This window comes from Lucilia cuprina, chromosome 5, assembly GCF_022045245.1.
Source record: "Lucilia cuprina isolate Lc7/37 chromosome 5, ASM2204524v1, whole genome shotgun sequence".
NCBI classification, from domain to species: Eukaryota; Metazoa; Arthropoda; class Insecta; order Diptera; family Calliphoridae; genus Lucilia; species Lucilia cuprina.
In genome coordinates, this window is record NC_060953.1 from 35,071,745 (window position 1) to 35,091,036 (window position 19,292).

Sequence of the window (19,292 nt, forward strand, 5' to 3'; positions counted from 1 at the left end):
TGAAATCTTTTATGGAATAACATTTAGGAGATCTTGTAAATAAGATTACATTAGAATCAGAAACGGCCTAGGTGTACATTTTTATAATTGGGATATGCACACGGTGTGTGCTATCAAGTCGTATTGTCATAAAATACTAAAGTTTTATAATAGTTTAAAACAATTGTTGTTGTGCTTCAAAGAAATTTTTTTTAAAAAAATAACACCTTCAATGATATGTTTATAGCTTTGTTATAACTAAACAGTGTAAATCAAAGTCGAAAGGCAAAAACTCTTCATCGAGACGGTGATAGTATTTAGAAGAGTCCGCAATTGAACATATGCAATATGTACGTAAACATAACACAAATTTGTGCAAAGTTCTATAACTTCAAAATTAATTAGATTTTATTAATATATTTATAAATTTTATAAATTTTTATAAAATTAAAATTTAATTAAAATTAAAATAAAAAACAAGTAAGAATTTACAGACAGGCGAGGTCGACCATATAATACCCTACACATGTATACGAATAAAATGTGATTTAGTTTTCATATAAAGCATATAAGTTGAATTGTACATTGCCTCAGATATACTTAAACCATTTATTGTTTAATTAAACTGTAGATATTAAAGTAAAATTTTAAGTTCATCAGGGTCATCAAGGCTAGTATAGAACTCGGTTTTACAGCTTTTTGGTCGAGATACGAGTCTATTAAGCATGGGGGCTAGTTGAAATAATGACCGATGTTAACCATTTCCAATAAGGAGTGAGATCGAAAAATTCTTAACACACGTTTTTCATTACATTTTTCAACCAAAGTATTATTTGTTTTTTTTTTTTTTGATCAAGTTACCTTTGAAAAACATGTCAGTTATTATGTGTAATGTCAATTATATTAATTTTTTTGTTAATCTGATTAAAATGAGTGACCAGAAAAAAGTGCGTACTGAAATTATTAAATATTTTCAACTAAACCCAACTTGGTCTTACAAAAAGTTGGCCAAGCATACAAAGGTCTGCGTCAAACTGTTTCCAATGTTATTAAACAGTACCGGGAGAACTTGTCAGTTGATAGAAAACCTGGTTCAGGTAGAAGGAATGGTCTACATGATGTTTCTAAAGCCAAAAAATAGAACGCATTTTCAAAAGAGCTCCCAACACATCCGGTAGGAAAGCAGCTCGGTTAGCTCAGTGCTCGGACTATTTGGTACGAAAAGTTAAAGCTAATGCAGGTTTAAAAACATACAAGGCTCAAAAAGTTCCTGACAGGAACGCTGCTAAAAATTTGGAGGCCAAAAACAGAGCACGGAAATTGAAGTCAAGTTTTATAAAAAATATTCTTACGGCATAATGGATGACAAAACGTATGTTCTGGCAGATTTTTCGCAACTTCCAGGTCAAAAGTTTTATGTTGCTGATGCTCGAGGGAATGTTGAAGAAAAGTTTAGGACCCAAAAGCAGACAAAATTTCCCAGAAAGTTCTTGGTATGGCAAGCAATATGCAGTTGCGGCAAAAGAAGCCAATCATTTGTTACAACGGGCTCTATAAATACCGAAATTTACATCAAGGAATGTTTACAAAAAAGTCTGCTTCCATTCATAAGACTTCATAATGTGTCCACTTATTTTTGGCCTGACTTGGCATCCTGTCACTATGGTAAACAAGCCCTTGAGTGGTACAAGAACAATAATGTGGTATTTGTACCAAGAGAGGCAATTCCTCCAAACTGCCAGGAGCTAAGGCCAGTGGAGAGATATTGGGCTCTTGTTAAAAGAGAATTGAAGAGTACAAAAAAGGTGTCCAAAAGTGTGGTAGATTTTAAACGGAGATGGACTACATGTTCGAGCAAAGTGACAGAAAGCTCTATAAAAACGTTAATGGAAGGGTTTCCGAAAAGGGTTTAAAATTTCATCACTAGTGATTAAAACTATAAAAATATTTTTTTTTTTGTAAATTGTAATAATAATTTGAATCAAATAAAAAAAAATAAAGCTGTAAGTTTAGTGGTTTCTTTTTTATAAACATATATGTATGTTAAGAATTTTTCGATCTCACTCCTTATGCTTCGTCTCTGGTACAATAAAAGATCATGTGCCAAATTTCATTATCTTCAAAATTGCGACCTGTAGTTTGATTACAAGATTTACAAGCTCTATTCAAGGGTTCAGTTATATGAGGTCTAGGTGAAATAATGGACTGATCTTAACCATTTCAATAGGCTTTGTTCCTGGGTCAATAGAAGATCATGTACAATTATCTCTAAAACTGCGATCTGTAATCTGATTACAAGGTTTACAGGGACGGACGGACAGACATATTCTATTCAAGGGTTCAGTTGTATGGGGTCTAGGTGAAATAATGGACTAATCTTAACCATTTCAATAGGCTTTGTCCCTGGATCAATAGAAGATCATGTACAATTATCTCTAAAATTGCGATCTGTAATCTGATTACAAGGTTTACAGGGACGGACGGACAGACATAGCTTTCCAGCTTAGTCATTAACAGCTGTTACGTTTTATGTTTTTAAACAATTTCGTTTATACAAATTAAAAAAGGAAATATTTTAAATGTTTATAAAAATCGATTGTATAATCAACCATTACGAAGACCAATACGCCTTTCATGTACAAACCGACTTTTATATCAGTTTTTGACTTGCTTTCGCCATTTTTACAAAAATTATTTGTAATATTTAAAGTTGACTCATTACAAATAGCACAATAACTTATGAAGGTTGCTCACAACAGTCATATTTATTTTATGATGTATGACTTTATGACGACCATGTGAATCTACTAAATATATAAAAGTTTATTGCATCTCTTCCTTCAATGTAAAATCCTTAGTCTGAACTATTAGTTTCTAATCTTTCTATGAAATATAAACAGTTATGTTTTATCAATGTTTTGACCTATAAACATAAATAAATAAACAATATCAAAAATTTCATAAATCTCTTTGTGTAAAAAATTACCTATAAACAAATATTAAACTAAATTAATTAAAATAACAACAAATATGAGACTTTAACCAAAATAAAAGCAACATAACAAACAATACTATTGACTTAAACTTTCAGTAGTGTGAATTATATTATAAATTTAAATTAATATTTAATATTCCATTTAAATATTTACATGTATTTTATTTATCATAAAGATTAAATAAAATTTACAATACATTTAAAATTTTAATAATTTATAACATCAAATATCCTGCGGTAATTTTTGTTGAAAAAAAAACAATGAAAACAATAATTAAATATTGAAAATAAAAAAAGGCTCGACTTTTTTATAAGTCAAGGTTGTGCCGGAATAAATAAATTATAAAAAGAATAAAAGGTGTCATAATTCGATATTTATATAATTATTCTGAGTATTGGTTTTCGTAGAAGCTCGAAAAAAGTAAAATTCTTGTCAGGGTAAAAAAAAATAATTTTAACATTTTTATGGAAACAAATGAAATGAATAAGATATTTATGAACATTTTCATACAAAAATTTGTCATATATTACAAACACTGTGCTAAATCTTACCAAAATCTTATCGACCGATAAGTCTAACGTCCCTCGTATTTAAACCTTTTAATGGATGGTCGATAAAATTCAGTATACACGCGGTATGCATTCTGATCGAAAGCAAATACAATAAAGTACAATCTGAAAATGTTTTATAATACTTTGACCAGCGCTCTCCGAATAAGTCAACCAAGTAGATAGATAAACTTTGGTATAATTTTGTACACTTAAGACCAATCTTTAGGTAAAAGAATAGGGATTAAATTAAACTTAATCGTCGAAAGTTGTTTTTGAGTACTCAAATAGTTAATTTTTTTGCTAGTTTAAGCGCCCAATGGATGTGGTTTAAACATAAGCACGAAATGCAAAAGTGTAAACAGCTTATGCAAAAAATAATAAAATTTTTATAAAAATAAACATTAAAATGATCGATTTATCGATTAATTTAAATTTTCTTTAATTTTCATCTTACATTTACAGTTGTCTTCTTCTTTCTTATAAAACATGCATGGTTTTGATAACATGATGACGTTTTCTGTTGTTTTGTATGGCAACACTGCTAAGTTTAATTTTGTACTCAAAAACATCAAAGGGGATTAACATCAGAGTTAATTTATTTTTAGATTAACTAATCTGATTATTAATTGGTATTTGATTGCCAACTCAAAAACCCGCTCTTTCAATGTAGATAACCATTGTAAATAGTCTCCAGCAGATGATATCGACACCACATGAACCAAAATTATATTGAATTTTACCTTAATTCCAAAGTATTTAAGCAATTTATTAATAAAAAAAAAACAAAATTTTTCTAAATGAGGTCAAATATGGGTCGATAGTCGGTAAATTTGGGAAAAAGATATATTTTTAAATAACAGTTAGTTTTGTTGAGTTTCATTGCAATACATTCTGAATCAATCGGTATAATTTAAGGTATTGGACCAAAATTTTTGTGTGTTACAAACATCATCACAAACGTATAATACCCTCTCCACTATAGTGGTGTGGGTTATAAATAGTTCACACATGTCTAACGCGTCTTAATAAGATGGCGAGGCATTCGAATCTTACGCTTATATGGTTAAAGGGATACATTTATAATTATGGTAATTGCATTGCTGACAAATTGACCTGCGCTCCCAAACTTTAAAAAGACCAATTTTGTGGTGTTTCACTTCTGGCTTTTAAGAATCATGTTTAAAAAATATGTTGTATTAAGGCTCAAAACAATGTTCGCAAAAGCTTTCCAGAGCTATCACTAGGTCTTTATGGCCTACTATGGATGAGCTTAGATCATCTTATCTCATAAGCCTACAAACATCTCAGTTAAGTACCTTAATATCAGTCATAACTGGTCATTATAGATTTGGCAACCAAGCCAGACGCTTAGGTCTTCTATGCAATGTAGATACAAAAGTTTAACTAGATTAGATGATTGCGATAGTAATCAAAATGACAAAAATCACACTAAGTAGGAATGTAAAAGTCTTTCTTTCATTATTGGACTTTCGTTATAATTGGCAACTTCGCAACTTGTATATTTCACTCATAGTGTAGTTCTCTTCTTCTCTACATCTTTCTTTTTCCTACTCGCACTCTTTCTCTTCTTTCTTACAGGTTAGCACAAAGGGTTCTTTGGACCCTCTCCGTACGTGCAATCGATCTAACTACAGGTGTCTGCCACTGAGGAGACTTCCGTTCTCTTTCTGTTTAGTCGCGCCTATATGATTCTTATGATCCTATCCACTAATTTATGTAAACGATTTAGATGCTCCTATTTGCTTCGAACAGTTTGTCAGTAAAAATCATTGTTAATTGTGTACCAAATAAATACACTTCTAGATTTTACCTAGAACTCATTTATGTTTTTGTTCACATACAACTGTATACAAGTCAAAATTAATCACCCACTCTCAAACATAACATATTGTATTTTCTTAGGACCTTGTTAACGAAAATTGCATTGTCATAGCTTTAGCAACCATAAAGCGTAGTTTTTAAATTAAATACATAATAAATTTTCACTTATTGTATTTAAAATGTAATAACTCAGTACATTTGCTTTTTGATATAAATATTTTGCATTTAAAGGTTTCATTTAAAAAGTTTAAATTAGTAGTTGATGGTTTTTATTACAATATTAAATAATGGTTTTTTATTTCTGATTTTTATTGTTTAACTTTGAAATGTCTAGATGTAAAGACAACATACCTTTTTCATTTTCAGCATGTAGTGGACCAACGCTGCCAAAGAAACGTTTATCTAATATTTGCAATAAAAGTAAAGCTGTCGAATGAACTTCCACACGTGGACAGCCTGTCATAAGCAGAGTTACTGTTATAACCGAGGTATAATGATCGCAAGGGTATTCTCTGGAAAAGGAAGACAAATAATATAAAATTATGTAATAAATTAAATTGATGTTTCATTAAATTATTTAAGTTTGATTTAATTGTTATTTTATTACGACATCGCTACTTAAGAATAAATAATGTAAAAAATTAAAATAACATTTATTATTGCACACACACACAATTATATTGCATTAATATCGTGAGAGTTTTACATTAAAATGTTGCAATTTATTTGAACATTAAAAATAATTTTAAAACTCAAATTGTATTTTTACCCTTATTAAGGCAGAAATAAAAATAAAATATTTTGTGGGTTGTGGGTCATGAAAGTAAACGTTCAGCCAATTAACTTATTCTTCTATGAAACATACACTAACGGCGGGTTTCTTACTCATCAGTTAAACTAGGCTTAACTTGCTGTTAGATTAAACTAGGAACAAATTTAGGCGGACTTTAAACAATGATTGTGTTTTTTAGTTTTAGACTTAAGCTCAGTTAACTTTGTTAGTATTGCCAAGTTTTCACTCAAAAACATAAACAATGAACAGCTGTTTTTTTTTTTTTTTGCAAACAATACTTTTGTAAAATGGAAAATTTTGGAAAAATGTTAAATAAACATTTAAAACAATAATTAAAAAAACAAATCAGAAAATTGCTATTTACTTAAAATATTATGTTTTTGTTCTTCTGAAATCATTGTTTTATTGTTTTTGTTATTTGTATTTTCTCACTTATTACTTGAGTTTAATTGGCCAATTACACTCAGTTAAACTAAGATAATAAGTATCTTTACTGATAACTGAAAAACACGAAACATATATTAAACCAGGTTTAACCAATGAATGAAGATTACCTTTTTTCAGAAAAACTCGCCCTAAGGACGGTTTTTTTCAGGTAAAGATAATCCACATTCTTTGTTCAAACCTAGTTTAATATATGTTTTGAGTTTTTCAGTAAACAGTAACGTTACTTATTATCTTAGTTTGAGTGAGTGTTAGTGGCCAATTAAACTTAAGTTATAAGTGAGAAGACACAATTAAAAAAAAACAAATAAAAGAAAACACAATATTTTGAGTAAAATGCAGTTTTCTGATTTGTTTTGTTTTATATATTATTGTTTTAAGTAAATGTATATTTAACATTTTTCCAAAATTTTTCATTTTACAAAAGTATTATATGCAAAAGACAGCTGTTCATTGTTTATGTTTTTGAGTGAAAAGTTGGCAATACTAACAAAGTTAACAGAACTTAAATCCATAACTGAAAAATACAATCATTGGTTAAAGTCTGCCTAAATTTGCTTCGAGTTTAATTTAACAGCAAGTTAAGCCTAGTTTAACTGGGTAGTAAAAAACCCGCCCTAAAGCAAGGACTTAAATAATCCGCAGTTAAATCAAGCTGATGTTGTGTCAAAGGTACAAAAACTTGATTAAAGTACAAAATCTACTTGGTACAAGATATATAGGATTGAGTTAATAATGTGTCAAGATTTGTTTATTAAAAAAACATATATTTGGCTCGAGCTAAGGTCGCTTTTAATAACGTTGTATCCACTCTAATCTGTTAATCTCTCTCAGATGGGCCTTGACAGATCTACTGTGGGTTTTGATGAGAGTTTACTTTCAAACAGGATCATTGAATCTTCTTCAGTAAGCACATATGTAGATCTTCAAAAAAGTTGTACGAATTACTCCACTGGGTGGAATACTATACACGCTCTTATGTGATATGACCATTGAAAGTCTATTGGTAAAACTAGCTTTAAAATAATTGTTTATACAAATGATGTCTAAAGATTGCTGGCGATCATCTTTTAACTTTGTCTACAAGATTAGAACAAGTTCTAAAGATGATTAGCTCATTGAGGGTATAATGCGGTCTAGAACAAAACTTGTATTATTGTCCGGGAAATATAAGATTCCTTTTTTCCTCTTTCTCGCCTAAATGAAGAGCTTTAAAACTTTCGAATGTACTCTCTTTAACATCAAAAGCCGAAATTATAGAAAAGTCATTGGTACATGATGGGGTATAAACCCGAAGAATATTAATTGAATATATAAGGCAATTACTAAACTATTAATACTATATAGAGTAGTTGTCATCTGACGTGGGCTTCATACAGACAACATCTCGTAAAGATTAAAAGATCTTTCACTTTACTTTATACCGCTATTCTAAGAACAAATTCTCAAAGGCGTTGTTTGCTATGCTCAACTCGTAGATCTTCAAGCTAAACAAATAGCAATGTAAATTGCTACCACATTGGGTTTAAATAGCAAATGGAGCACTTGTTCCAGGAGAAAATCATTTTTCTTTTGCTGTTAATTATGGTATTTCATATCTCAAAGGATTCTCAAGTATCGCTCCAAGCCAACGAAAGTAGTTTGTGGTGGCGTCTTGATTTAAAAATTCGGTACCAAATCAATTTTAGACTCAGTGATGATTAAAGTATCCTTCATGCTGAAATATCAGCGATTAATAGGGCGTCAAAATAGCTAAGATTCCATCGGATATCTAATTGAAATATCAGAATTTATACTGATAATCAACCAAGCTGTATAAATGCTGTACGTTTCTCAATAAGGTGGTGAGACATTCAAACATTTCCTTTATATGGGTCAAAGGACACCGGATCACATACGAAAGGAACACCAAAAAGCCGTATTTGTAGAATTGCAAACACTTTGGTCAGAACCATTGGTCGATTGAGTATCTATAGCTAGAACTGGACCAATCTTCTTGGTCTTCAAAGACTACAATAAGGTAATCTATTATTGGTCATTAGCGGTCACTGTGAATTTGGTAACTAAGCTAGACGCATTGGTCGCAAGGGTTTACCTGGTGCAGAAGTTGTCAGAGTGAGAATAAAGATGAGACAATAGTCGATAGAGACAAATGAGTCCAATAATAAATAATATATGATAAACGTTTTTAAGCTTATGTCATCAAATAAAATATAATTTGTTGAACCAGGGATGATAAGTTTTGGCTAGAATAGTGTGTATAACATTTTTCTTATATGGACCTTTGTCTATGGATTATTCTTTATAAAAGTCTATGGACTAGCTGTGGGCGATCCTAGGGTCTAATCATCGAAAAAGTTTATGAAGTAGTTTACGATCTAAGACCAAGATTCCAAGCTTCAACCTGCCACGGTTAAAAAACCGCGAAATCCCCTTATCAAACAATGCCAAATATCTAGGAACTATTCTAGACTCCAAATTATCATGGAAACTCAACATCCAGCACAGAGTCAAGAAGGCAACGGTCGCCTACTATACCTGTCGTAAGATGTTTGGAATGAAATGGGGACTTAGTCCCAACATAGTTAAATGGATGTACACAGCCATAGTACGTCCTATTCTTACATACGGATCTCTTGTATGGTGGACTTCAACTAAGAAGAAATTTGTTGTGGATCAACTATACAAAGTTCAGAGATCAGCATGCATTGGGATAACAGGTGCCATAAGAACTAGTCCTTCAGAAGCTCTGAACACTATATTGCATATCCTACCCATAGATCTGCACATAATGACCATATCTGCTTGTAGCGCAGTAAGACTTAACTCATCCGGAAGTTGGATATCAAGAACATATGGACACGCTAAGATTTTAAGCTTGCTACCTCCAATCTTGAACCAACCATCCGACTATATTACCCCACACACGGACTTTGATAGAGTCTTCAAAGTCAGAGTTCCTTCCAGGAGCGAGTGGTGTAGAGGTAATCTACCGAGCGAATATACCACCAGAATCTTTACAGATGGTTCTAAAATGAACTGCGGCGTTGGTTCTGGTGTCTTTTGTGAAGAAGCTGGGGTAAGTATATCCCATCGTCTTCCCAACAACTGTAGTGTCTTTCAGGCTGAAATTTTTGCGATAATGTCAGCCTGTAGGGTGTTACATGACCTCAATATTCGCGGCAACATAGGAATCTTTGTCGATAGTCAAGCGGCACTTCTCTCACTAAACTCTTATACTACTACTTCCTTATTAGTCAGACAATGCAAGAAGGATCTGTCAATGCTGGGTCGGCTGTCTGACATTACCCTTGTTTGGGTCCCTGCGCATAGGGACTACTACGGTAATGAACAGGCAGATGAGCTTGCAAGAACGGGATCTGCTCTTGATATCTCCGACGCCGTTCCAGTAGCAACTCCGTTAAGTTATATCAAGAGCAATATCCTCAGATTCTTTCTTCAAAAAGCTGAAAATAGATGGAATAACCTAGACACATGTAAAGGGGCCAAGTTATTGTGGCCCTCCTTCAATGAGAAACGCACAAGACACCTTATAAATCGAAGTAGGCGGGACATATCGAGGCTGATAGCAGTAATAACAGGACACTGGGTAATAGGCAGACACGCAAGTCGGCTTGGGCTCCCTTTCAATGATCACTGTCGCAGTTGCAAAGACAGGGGAAAGGAAGAAACGGTCTTCCATCTCCTCTGTGAATGCCCTGCTCTGGCCGTAAAGAGAAACCGCTTCCTTGGCAATTACTTCATATCTAACCTTGGCGAGATATCTGTCTTTAGGCTTAGTGATATCCTCAGATTTCTCACAGCTACGGGCTGGATCTAATACTACAAATTCAACATCTGACGAGTGGAGTGGTCCGGTCAAAACGGGGTCTCTTTGATTCTACTTGACAGTTCGCGTGTAGTGAACTACCACGTAAACCAACCAACCAACCAACGATCTAATCTACGGACAAGTCAAGGCAATATTCTGTGGACTAGTCTATAAACTAGTTTATTAATTATTTTACCAACTAATCTATTGACTAACCTATGAATTATTTCATGAATAGACCTACTTTTTCTGCTCACTGTATTCAAAAATTGCATGGCAAGTGATAATAACAAAAATAAACAACCATATGATAAAAAAATAATCTTAAGAATATTTTTATATTTAAAATAAAAAAATATTTTTTATTATAATCCTACATTATTTATACGAAACTATAAAAAAAACAACTGGACGCAATAAGTATAATATTTACATAATAAATTAAAACCATTAAATGATAGAGAAAACTGAAATGGAAATCTTACCTTGCACTAAAAATAGCAGCTAAAGCTAAAAAGCATGCATCAGCTTCTCGAGGCGTTGAGGTATAACAACGATCAATAACCCATTCTAATAATTGACCCATATCTGGGTTTGATTCCAATAGCAAAACAACTGTATCACGAGCCAATTGGTATATCTAGAAATAAGAAATAAATAATATATATAAAATCATAAATTCATGTTTATTTTACTCTTTATTAGGGAGAAACAAAATTCACATTATGTCGTAGAGACAAACACGTACATACCTTTTCATCCTTCGAGGCTAGAAGCATGTCAAGCCATTTATAAATGATGCCATCATCTGATAAATATGGTGTGTAGAAAACATGTCCACAACATAAGAGGGCAGACATGGCCTGGTCAAATGGAATGTTAAACAAAATAATAAACAAATCAAATTGTTATTTCATGTGTAATTTAATAATACTTGTAGCAAACAAGATAAAGAAACTGAAAATTATGTGCTAATAGAGTGTCAAAAGAATATTTATACAATGACAATCAACAGGACATAAAATATACATGTACATATACATAGATATGTATATACATTTTAAGTGAAGTGTTGAATATAGAATCAAACGTATGAATGGATGGATGAAAAGATGGATGTTATTCTTACTTGCAAAGCACTAAACTGTAATTTTTCCTCTTCAGCACTTTGTCCAATTTGAGATGCAATGCCCAAGGGTTTAGAGAATGTACCACACCAAGTTGCAAATAAATTGAATAAATTTCTTTTTAAATCACGTGTCAATAAAGTAGCACACGATTCCACTGAAATAAAGAAATCATAAATAAATATTTTATAACCCAGATATAAGTATTGTGCAAATAATAAAGTGGTCAATATAAATTAAAAGAAAATTAAAGAAAACGAAAATACTTGTATTGCTTCATTCTAAACGTATTTAAAATGGGCAAATTCGCTACACGTTTTTGCAGTAGAATTCCGCTAAAATCTCTCTACTTTTGGAGGATCGGTCCATAATTAAGCCTACCCCCACATGAGATCCCCTTTAGAAAATTAATTTAACGCTTATTACTGGATCAGAAATGTGTATACAGCGACAAAAATTCGACATAAACAAGTTTTGTATGGATCGGTCTATATTTTCTATTACAATTTTTGAAATAAATTTGTATTTCTCTCGCTAGAGATATAGAAAGTTCTAAAAAAAGTTCTAAGCGCATAGCTTTGGATCTGAGATTCCAAACCGATGAGAAAAACGTTTTATAACTATTTCAATGGACTGGAAATTAACTCCCGATGTTTGCAATTATTGTGAATAAAACTTTCAGTAGCATGGAAATGGGCGAAATGTTTGTTTGTGGGCATGGTTATGGCAAAAATTATATTCGATTTTGGTATAGGTTACATAATGTGCATTGCTCGTTAGTTAAAGAGTTCACTTGGAACCCTAATGGCTCATTGTGATACCCTTAGAATTGTCATAGCCTTATGTTAAGAGTTTATACATAAAGAAGAATGGTTTCTCTATCTTATTTCTATGTTTACTAGTAACGCATCTGAGACAGTCCAGATCATGGCAAAAAGATCTATCAAAAGATAGAGTAGTATGTGCTCTTCTAAGACTGGGCTCAGTGATTATACCCGTGAGAGGTCTAATCGAGTTCTTACTAAAAGAAAGGAGAATCGTAGTCCTTTCCATTATCTTAGTGGGCCAGAGCAGTCTGTGCTCTTCTATGGATGGGCAGTCACATATAAGGTGTTGTACCGATTCCCCTTCTTCTTCGTCAAGTAGCTATGAAGTGGATAACCCATACATTCCGACATATGGCCCGTGAGAAGCCTAATCGAATTCTTACTAAACGAAAAGAGAATCCTAGTCCTATCCCTTATCAGAAGGGGCCAGAGCATAGTCTTGATATTCTACAAGTGGTAGTCAATTATCTACAAATTTTGATGAGGTCTCCAGAAAAGTGTGAATACCCATTTGAGCAAGAGTCTAGGAATGACCCTTTAGTTGGGCATTCATTAGATATTTAATTTCCCCAGATATCTTCATGCCCAGGAACCCATTTTAAAATTGTGGTATAAATGTTAATACATGTAGGCGTGTCCTCATTATAAGAACGCTTAGGGTAGAAGGGGGATCATAGCCATAGGGGCACATCTGCCAATAGCGAATATCTTGAAAACTGAGTAATCGATTTTATCGCATTATCAAATTTTGTTTTCGTTTATCGATTATCTATCATCCCTAAAAATTTGAAACATTAACTTTATATATGATGGGCGGCAGACATGATTAATTGTTTTTCAAAGGGCTGTGAAAATATTTCACTGTGTGAATTTTTTGTGCTAACATTTTTAGTTTTCGTGATAGAAAAAATATATTGGTTAGTATTAGAACATCAATAATAGTGAACAATAAGACATAATAATATTTTCGATAATATAATTTGAAGCCCGAAAAAAATTGAAACTAAACACCAGAACTGCCCGTGGGGGACAGACGCCAAATATATGTATTTTATGCTTGTGATATAGAACAAAATTTGGTTAAAATATAGAAAAAATCAGTAATAGTTTGTTTTAATGTTTTTGTTAAGTTTTGTGAAATAAAAAATAAATATCTGGTTCCTTATACTTTGTTTAATGAATTAAAGTATAAAACAGCAAAATAAGCATTTATTTTTGTAATTTTTTATTTTATTTTAATAATGACAAATCTGCCCAATCCCCTTGGCGCATTTACTCCATGGATGGGGCGGTATCGCCGTTTTTGGTCAGTGAGGAAAAGTTAAAAAAATATGTACATGAGGATGACTTAGTAAAGATTGAAAAGAATAAATCTAAAGCCTAACATATCTAAGTATCCGAAACAAGAAAACAATTAAGAATATGTATTGTGGTTTTAATTTGAGGCCGCCTCAAAAAAAAAGTAGCGTCTGGTCCCCCTTCTACCCTACTCATTTAAAACATTTTGAACTTAAAACATTTTTATGTTACTAAAATTAGCGCTAACGTACAAAGTGGGCGTGGACATGTTATAACCGCCTGCGGTTGTTCTATGTTCTAAATCTTACTTTGAATATATATTTATAACTTATTACACTTATGTTATATGAGAAATGTTACTAAAAACGGCACAGTGTAGGGCAGGGTTATCGAACCCCTTAACAGAATTATGAAGGGCATGCTGGGCTATTTAAAATGTGTTATTATAATTTGATATCGAATATGCGATTTAAGAATTTTTGCCCTAAAGTTGAAAGAAATAGGAGCGTTCCCAAAATTTTACATACTCGAGGTATCCTATTACTACGCCCCTGGTGGGTCCATGAAACTCTACAACACCTACTCTTTTTCATTTCTATATCACTGTACATCGTCCTATAATTGAAAAAGGACATTATTACATTATTATTAGACCGTTCAACAGGCATTTTCACACATCGAAATGGACGTGAAACTAAGAACGAATCGATTCCTTTAAAAAGGACTTCAACATTTCTTAACTTATATACAGCGGTTCGATGTGTGAAAACTTTTGTGTGGAAATTTTTCAAAATGATGTTAACAAACCACAATCAAAACTAAAATTAAAATTTATTTGTTTATATTTACTAATATTGATTTAACTTATTTATTATTGACTTACATGAAAAGTTCTTTATCATTTTGCGTATGAAATTACAAAAATGTGCCTTGACCTCACGTATACTGATATTGTCCTTGTCCGTTTCGGCAACCAAATACTGCATAGCACCATCGATGTACTCCACAAATGTTGGATGCAAAGACATTGTATCACGTTCCAGAACACAAGTACTGAAATATATATATGTTTATATAGCATAAATGAAGGAAAGAAAAATAAAGTTATAAATTCAAATTTGTTAAAAAAATAAGATTTTAAACACCAGACGAATGCATAAGGAAGAACAAAAACAAATATAATAATAACGAAACTTTAACGCCGTTGACAATAAGTATTAAATATTTAATTAAGATTTCAAACAAACAAAAACATTATTTATGATAATTTGCTTTTATTCTGGAAGAAAGTGACATTTTTTGGCTTACAAGAAACAAATAAAAAGACGTCTTACAAGCGAATAAAAACATTTTTATGGTTATTTCAACAACATGAACTTGAAATACATATTTTCTAATATAGCACGTACATCGAAATTACGGAACGAATCCTATTAATGTACTGAATAGTAATGATTTTTTTTTTTTTTTTGCTATAACGAGCGCGTAATTATAGTGAGTGCTTCATGAATGTAAAAAGAATAAATGTTGAATATGCTTTGAAGCAATGTCGTTTAGAAATATTTCTTCTTAATTTTAAGTTTAAAGATTGAGTATTAAAATGGGGTTCAGAAGCTGGATTCTTCTCACTTATGGGTTAAGTTAACGCGAATTTTTTTTATTCAAAATATTGGCAATCAGTTAGTATAAGCGGTAAAAATAACCGTATTTTTATGGGCCCAGAACGAAGATATTAACACGAATAATTTGTGATAAAGATATCGCTATTTATAAAATTTTTTATATCGTCTGAAAGTCTAATCTGTCGATTATAAAATAAAGGTTAAACTTTTGTTAAATCTTTTAAAGTTAAGAAGTATTTTTATTAGGACATATGGTTAGTTTAGTTTATGAGGACGCCATATTTCTTCTAATCAAATTTACGCATTCCGTTATTGCTCGTACTTCTGTCTGGAAGCTTGTGTTATGATTTGGCAAACGGTGGTATATTTCTGCTTCTGGATCTTCAATATAGAACCCCAGCCCCACTTTATCCCCCAAATTAGAGCCTTGCGTGTAACAATGGATTCCTACTGGTATTTGCTTTAATGTTCCGCTTGGCCGAAACATTCTATCTGAAATCAGCGTTTCAAAGTTTCCGACATATTCTGTGTCTGGTATAGGATCAGGCACGTCCAATGATTGTGTATAACTTTTATGTTCAGTATACTTTAATAACGTGTCCTTTAACCGCTTTTGGCAAATTCGCCTAAAGTAAAAATCCATTAGGCTGTAAGCGCCGCCTCATAGCTTAAATATGCTTCAATGGGTAGAATAACATGGCACCACTTATACCCAAGCCTCATGTACGCTGAACTCCCTGTAGTAGTTTGATATTGCACTTTTTGTCTACAACAGTCAAGCAGATTATTGAACCATAAGCTAGAATTGGTCTAATTACACTTTTATAAAGCCAATTTGTCATAGTAGGACAAAGATCCCATTTCATATCTATAGTTCTCCTACATATCGCCCAGAACCGATGTGCCTTGCATGAGAACATATAAGTTTTTCATAAAATAAAGACGAAATGTAATTAAAAATTCTGTTCAATTGAAAGTAGACCCATTGGAGTCCAAATGATTTAATACATTTTATAAACATGGATGTTTTCAGGCGGTTATGTTAAACTCAATGTTTTGAAGTGATTAAACTGATTTTAACATAAATCCTTAATGTTTAGCTGTATGTTGTATTTATAATCCCTGTAGGCAGCACCATCGGAAAATAAAAAATAAACTTCTAAACCGCATAACAATTAACACTATTTATAACTCCATGCTGATATGTCCAATGCTATATTGTCAAATATTTTAGTTAAGAGCTAAGGACAAAAGGTCAAAATAAAAGTGATGATAGAATAATCAGATAATACGTTGTTGACTGGACTAGACTGAACATGTGCTCTCTCATTTTCTAGCTATATGGATTACAATGATTATGGATTACAATGAATTAAGGAGAGTAATTGCACGTTATTTCAACAAGATAAAAATGGGCGGACAAGCTACATGGTGCTAACTAACTAAGTAACTAACTAACTAAATAACTAAATATATCTATCTATCATCTATCTATCTATCTATCTATCTATCTATCTATCTATCTATTTATCTATCTATCTATCTATCTATCTATCTATCTATCTATCTATCTATCTATCTATCTATCTATCTATCTATCTATCTATCTATCTATCTATCTATCTATCTATCTATCTGTCGACCTATCCATCTTTCTATCTATCTATCTATTTATCTATTATTTATTTATTTTTTTTTTATTTATTTATTTATTTATTTATTTATTTATTTATCTATTTATCTATTTATCTATTTATCTATTTATCTATTTATCTAACTAACTAAGTAAACTTTGCATAACATTCTGGCTTTCCATAAACATTCTGGCTTTCCATAAATATTCTGGCTTTCCATAAACATTCTGGCTTTCCATAAACATTCTGGCTTTCCATAAACATTCTGGCTTTCCATAAATATTCTGGCTTTCCATAAACATTCTGGCTTTCCATAAACATTATGGTTTTCCATAAACATTCTGGCTTTCCATAAACATTCGTGTTTTCCATAAACATTCAGGTTTTCCATAAACATTCTGGCTTTCCATTGCATAATCGTCCTGACTTTACATAAACATCCTGTGCATAAACATTCTGACTTTGCATAAACATCCTGACTTTACATAAACGTCATAACTTTCCATAAAAATCCTGACTTTGCTTAACCATCCTGACTGCCTAAACATCCTTACTTTGCATAAATATTCGGACTTTCCATAAACATCCTGATTTTGCATCAACATTTAGGTAATATAAACAAGAAGGGTCGTGGCCCCTGACTACAGAAATTTGTGGATATGAAAAGTGGAAACGGTTAGAGCTCCACAAATTTTGCACGAGCAAAATTTAAACGCATATTAGTAATTTAGAAAAATATATTGATTTAAGGGTAGCAAAGCACACTTGGTATAGCTAGTAACTTTACTTTTTAACTTTTAATTATCTCCTTAAGGTTTAAAGCTCCTCTAATTTTGCACGAGCAAAATTTAAACGCATATTAGCAATTTAGAAATGAATTTAATTTTTGTTTTAATTATATTGATTTAAGGGTAGCAAAGCACACTGGGTATAGCTAGTAACTTTACTTTTTTTACTTTTAATTATCTCCTTAAGGTTAAGTAATTGTTAAATATTTAAAACCACAGATTAAAAATAGTCACCATTGAATGGAATTGCTATAAAAAGAAGACATTAATATTTGTTCTAATCCTTTCGACACATTTTGCATACCAACTTATTAGCATTAAATACTAACACAATTTTAACACTTTCATTTACATAAATATTTATCTAAGTTTGTATGTTTTTTATCCTCACCTTACACCGAATGTACCATTTTCCGCAATTTTCTCCAGCACTCGCACCAGTTGCAAACGCAGGGCATCACGTCGTCGACGTCTTCGCATGTTTTCCTGTTTCCTGTCAACAGCTTCACGTATATAGACGACTAATTCCTCCATTAAATCCCTGCAAAAGAAAACATAAAATGAATGAAGTTAGAAAAGGATGCGTAGAAAAAAAAACGTTTGTTAATAATTTATGGAAATTTAAGTGTTTGCAAACAAAGTTATAAAAATATGTTTATCTTCGTATGAGTTTATATAATTATTTATATTTATGTTGTATGTATATGTATGTACATATTCTTGAAAAATCACTTTTGTATTAAGGATACTGAAGCATTTAATAATGATAAACCAAATAAGTTATTGCTATAATGGGTTAAGTCGTATCTTGTAATCCCCAACATCGAGAAATGTGTCAAAAATTGATATTTAATTTCCGAAATTTGACATTTTATTTTTGGCCCAGAATCTTTATAAAAAGATTTATTATGCAAGATCTCAGATCTAAGACGCTGTAGCCATGTTCGCCCGTCTCTCTATACATTAAACACGTTATGGCCCCATATCGTGTGTAATAGATAAACAGACGGATGGACGATCATCTGCTAGATTGCCCTGAAATATTGGCTTTACGACAAACTTAATGACAAAATCAATATGATGACTACAAAAAAATTTGTGTCTTCTAAAGGTTGTTGAAATATTTATTCATAATATTATTAAACAGACAACAAGTAAAATCACTTAGGAATTAAATCTTAAACAAAGTAATTTTGTACAAAATCACAGAGAAGGGGATAGTTGGCAAACTAATAATGTGACCTGACGTATGTATATTAAAATGTCTGCTCAATGTGGGCTTGCTGCCCAAGCCGTTCCTTAGGATAATGTTTCACTTTAACATTAACAATGAAAACAAATATTCGTAGCATGAACTATAAAATAAATAGATTGTCTTATTTTAGAAAAAAACAATTTATATGTAAAGGGGAAAGTACTAAAGGTTGAAGTGTTAAAATCATCCATCAACTATCTATATATATAAAATTCTAACGTTACTGACTGACTGACTGACTGACTGACTGATTGACTGATTCATCATCGCACAGCCTAAACGGTTAAAGCTAAAGAGCTGAAA

At 31.8% G+C, this 19,292-nt stretch overlaps 1 protein-coding gene across 6 annotated transcripts in view; it reads right to left on the reverse strand.

Moving 5' to 3' along the window:
* The window catches only part of LOC111688408 (protein furry), a 137,348-nt gene that overhangs the window by 41,043 nt on the left and 77,013 nt on the right, over positions 1–19,292 (reverse strand). For all 6 annotated transcript variants that reach the window (XM_046952268.1, XM_046952267.1, XM_046952272.1 and 3 more), the window contains 6 exons: positions 18,126–18,275; positions 14,574–14,743; positions 11,567–11,721; positions 11,190–11,300; positions 10,923–11,077; positions 5,720–5,880 (listed from right to left, as the gene is read on the reverse strand). In XM_046952268.1, coding sequence (XP_046808224.1) covers positions 5,720–5,880; positions 10,923–11,077; positions 11,190–11,300; positions 11,567–11,721; positions 14,574–14,743; positions 18,126–18,275 — 902 coding nt within the window. The remainder of the gene's footprint in view (positions 1–5,719; positions 5,881–10,922; positions 11,078–11,189; positions 11,301–11,566; positions 11,722–14,573; positions 14,744–18,125; positions 18,276–19,292) is intronic.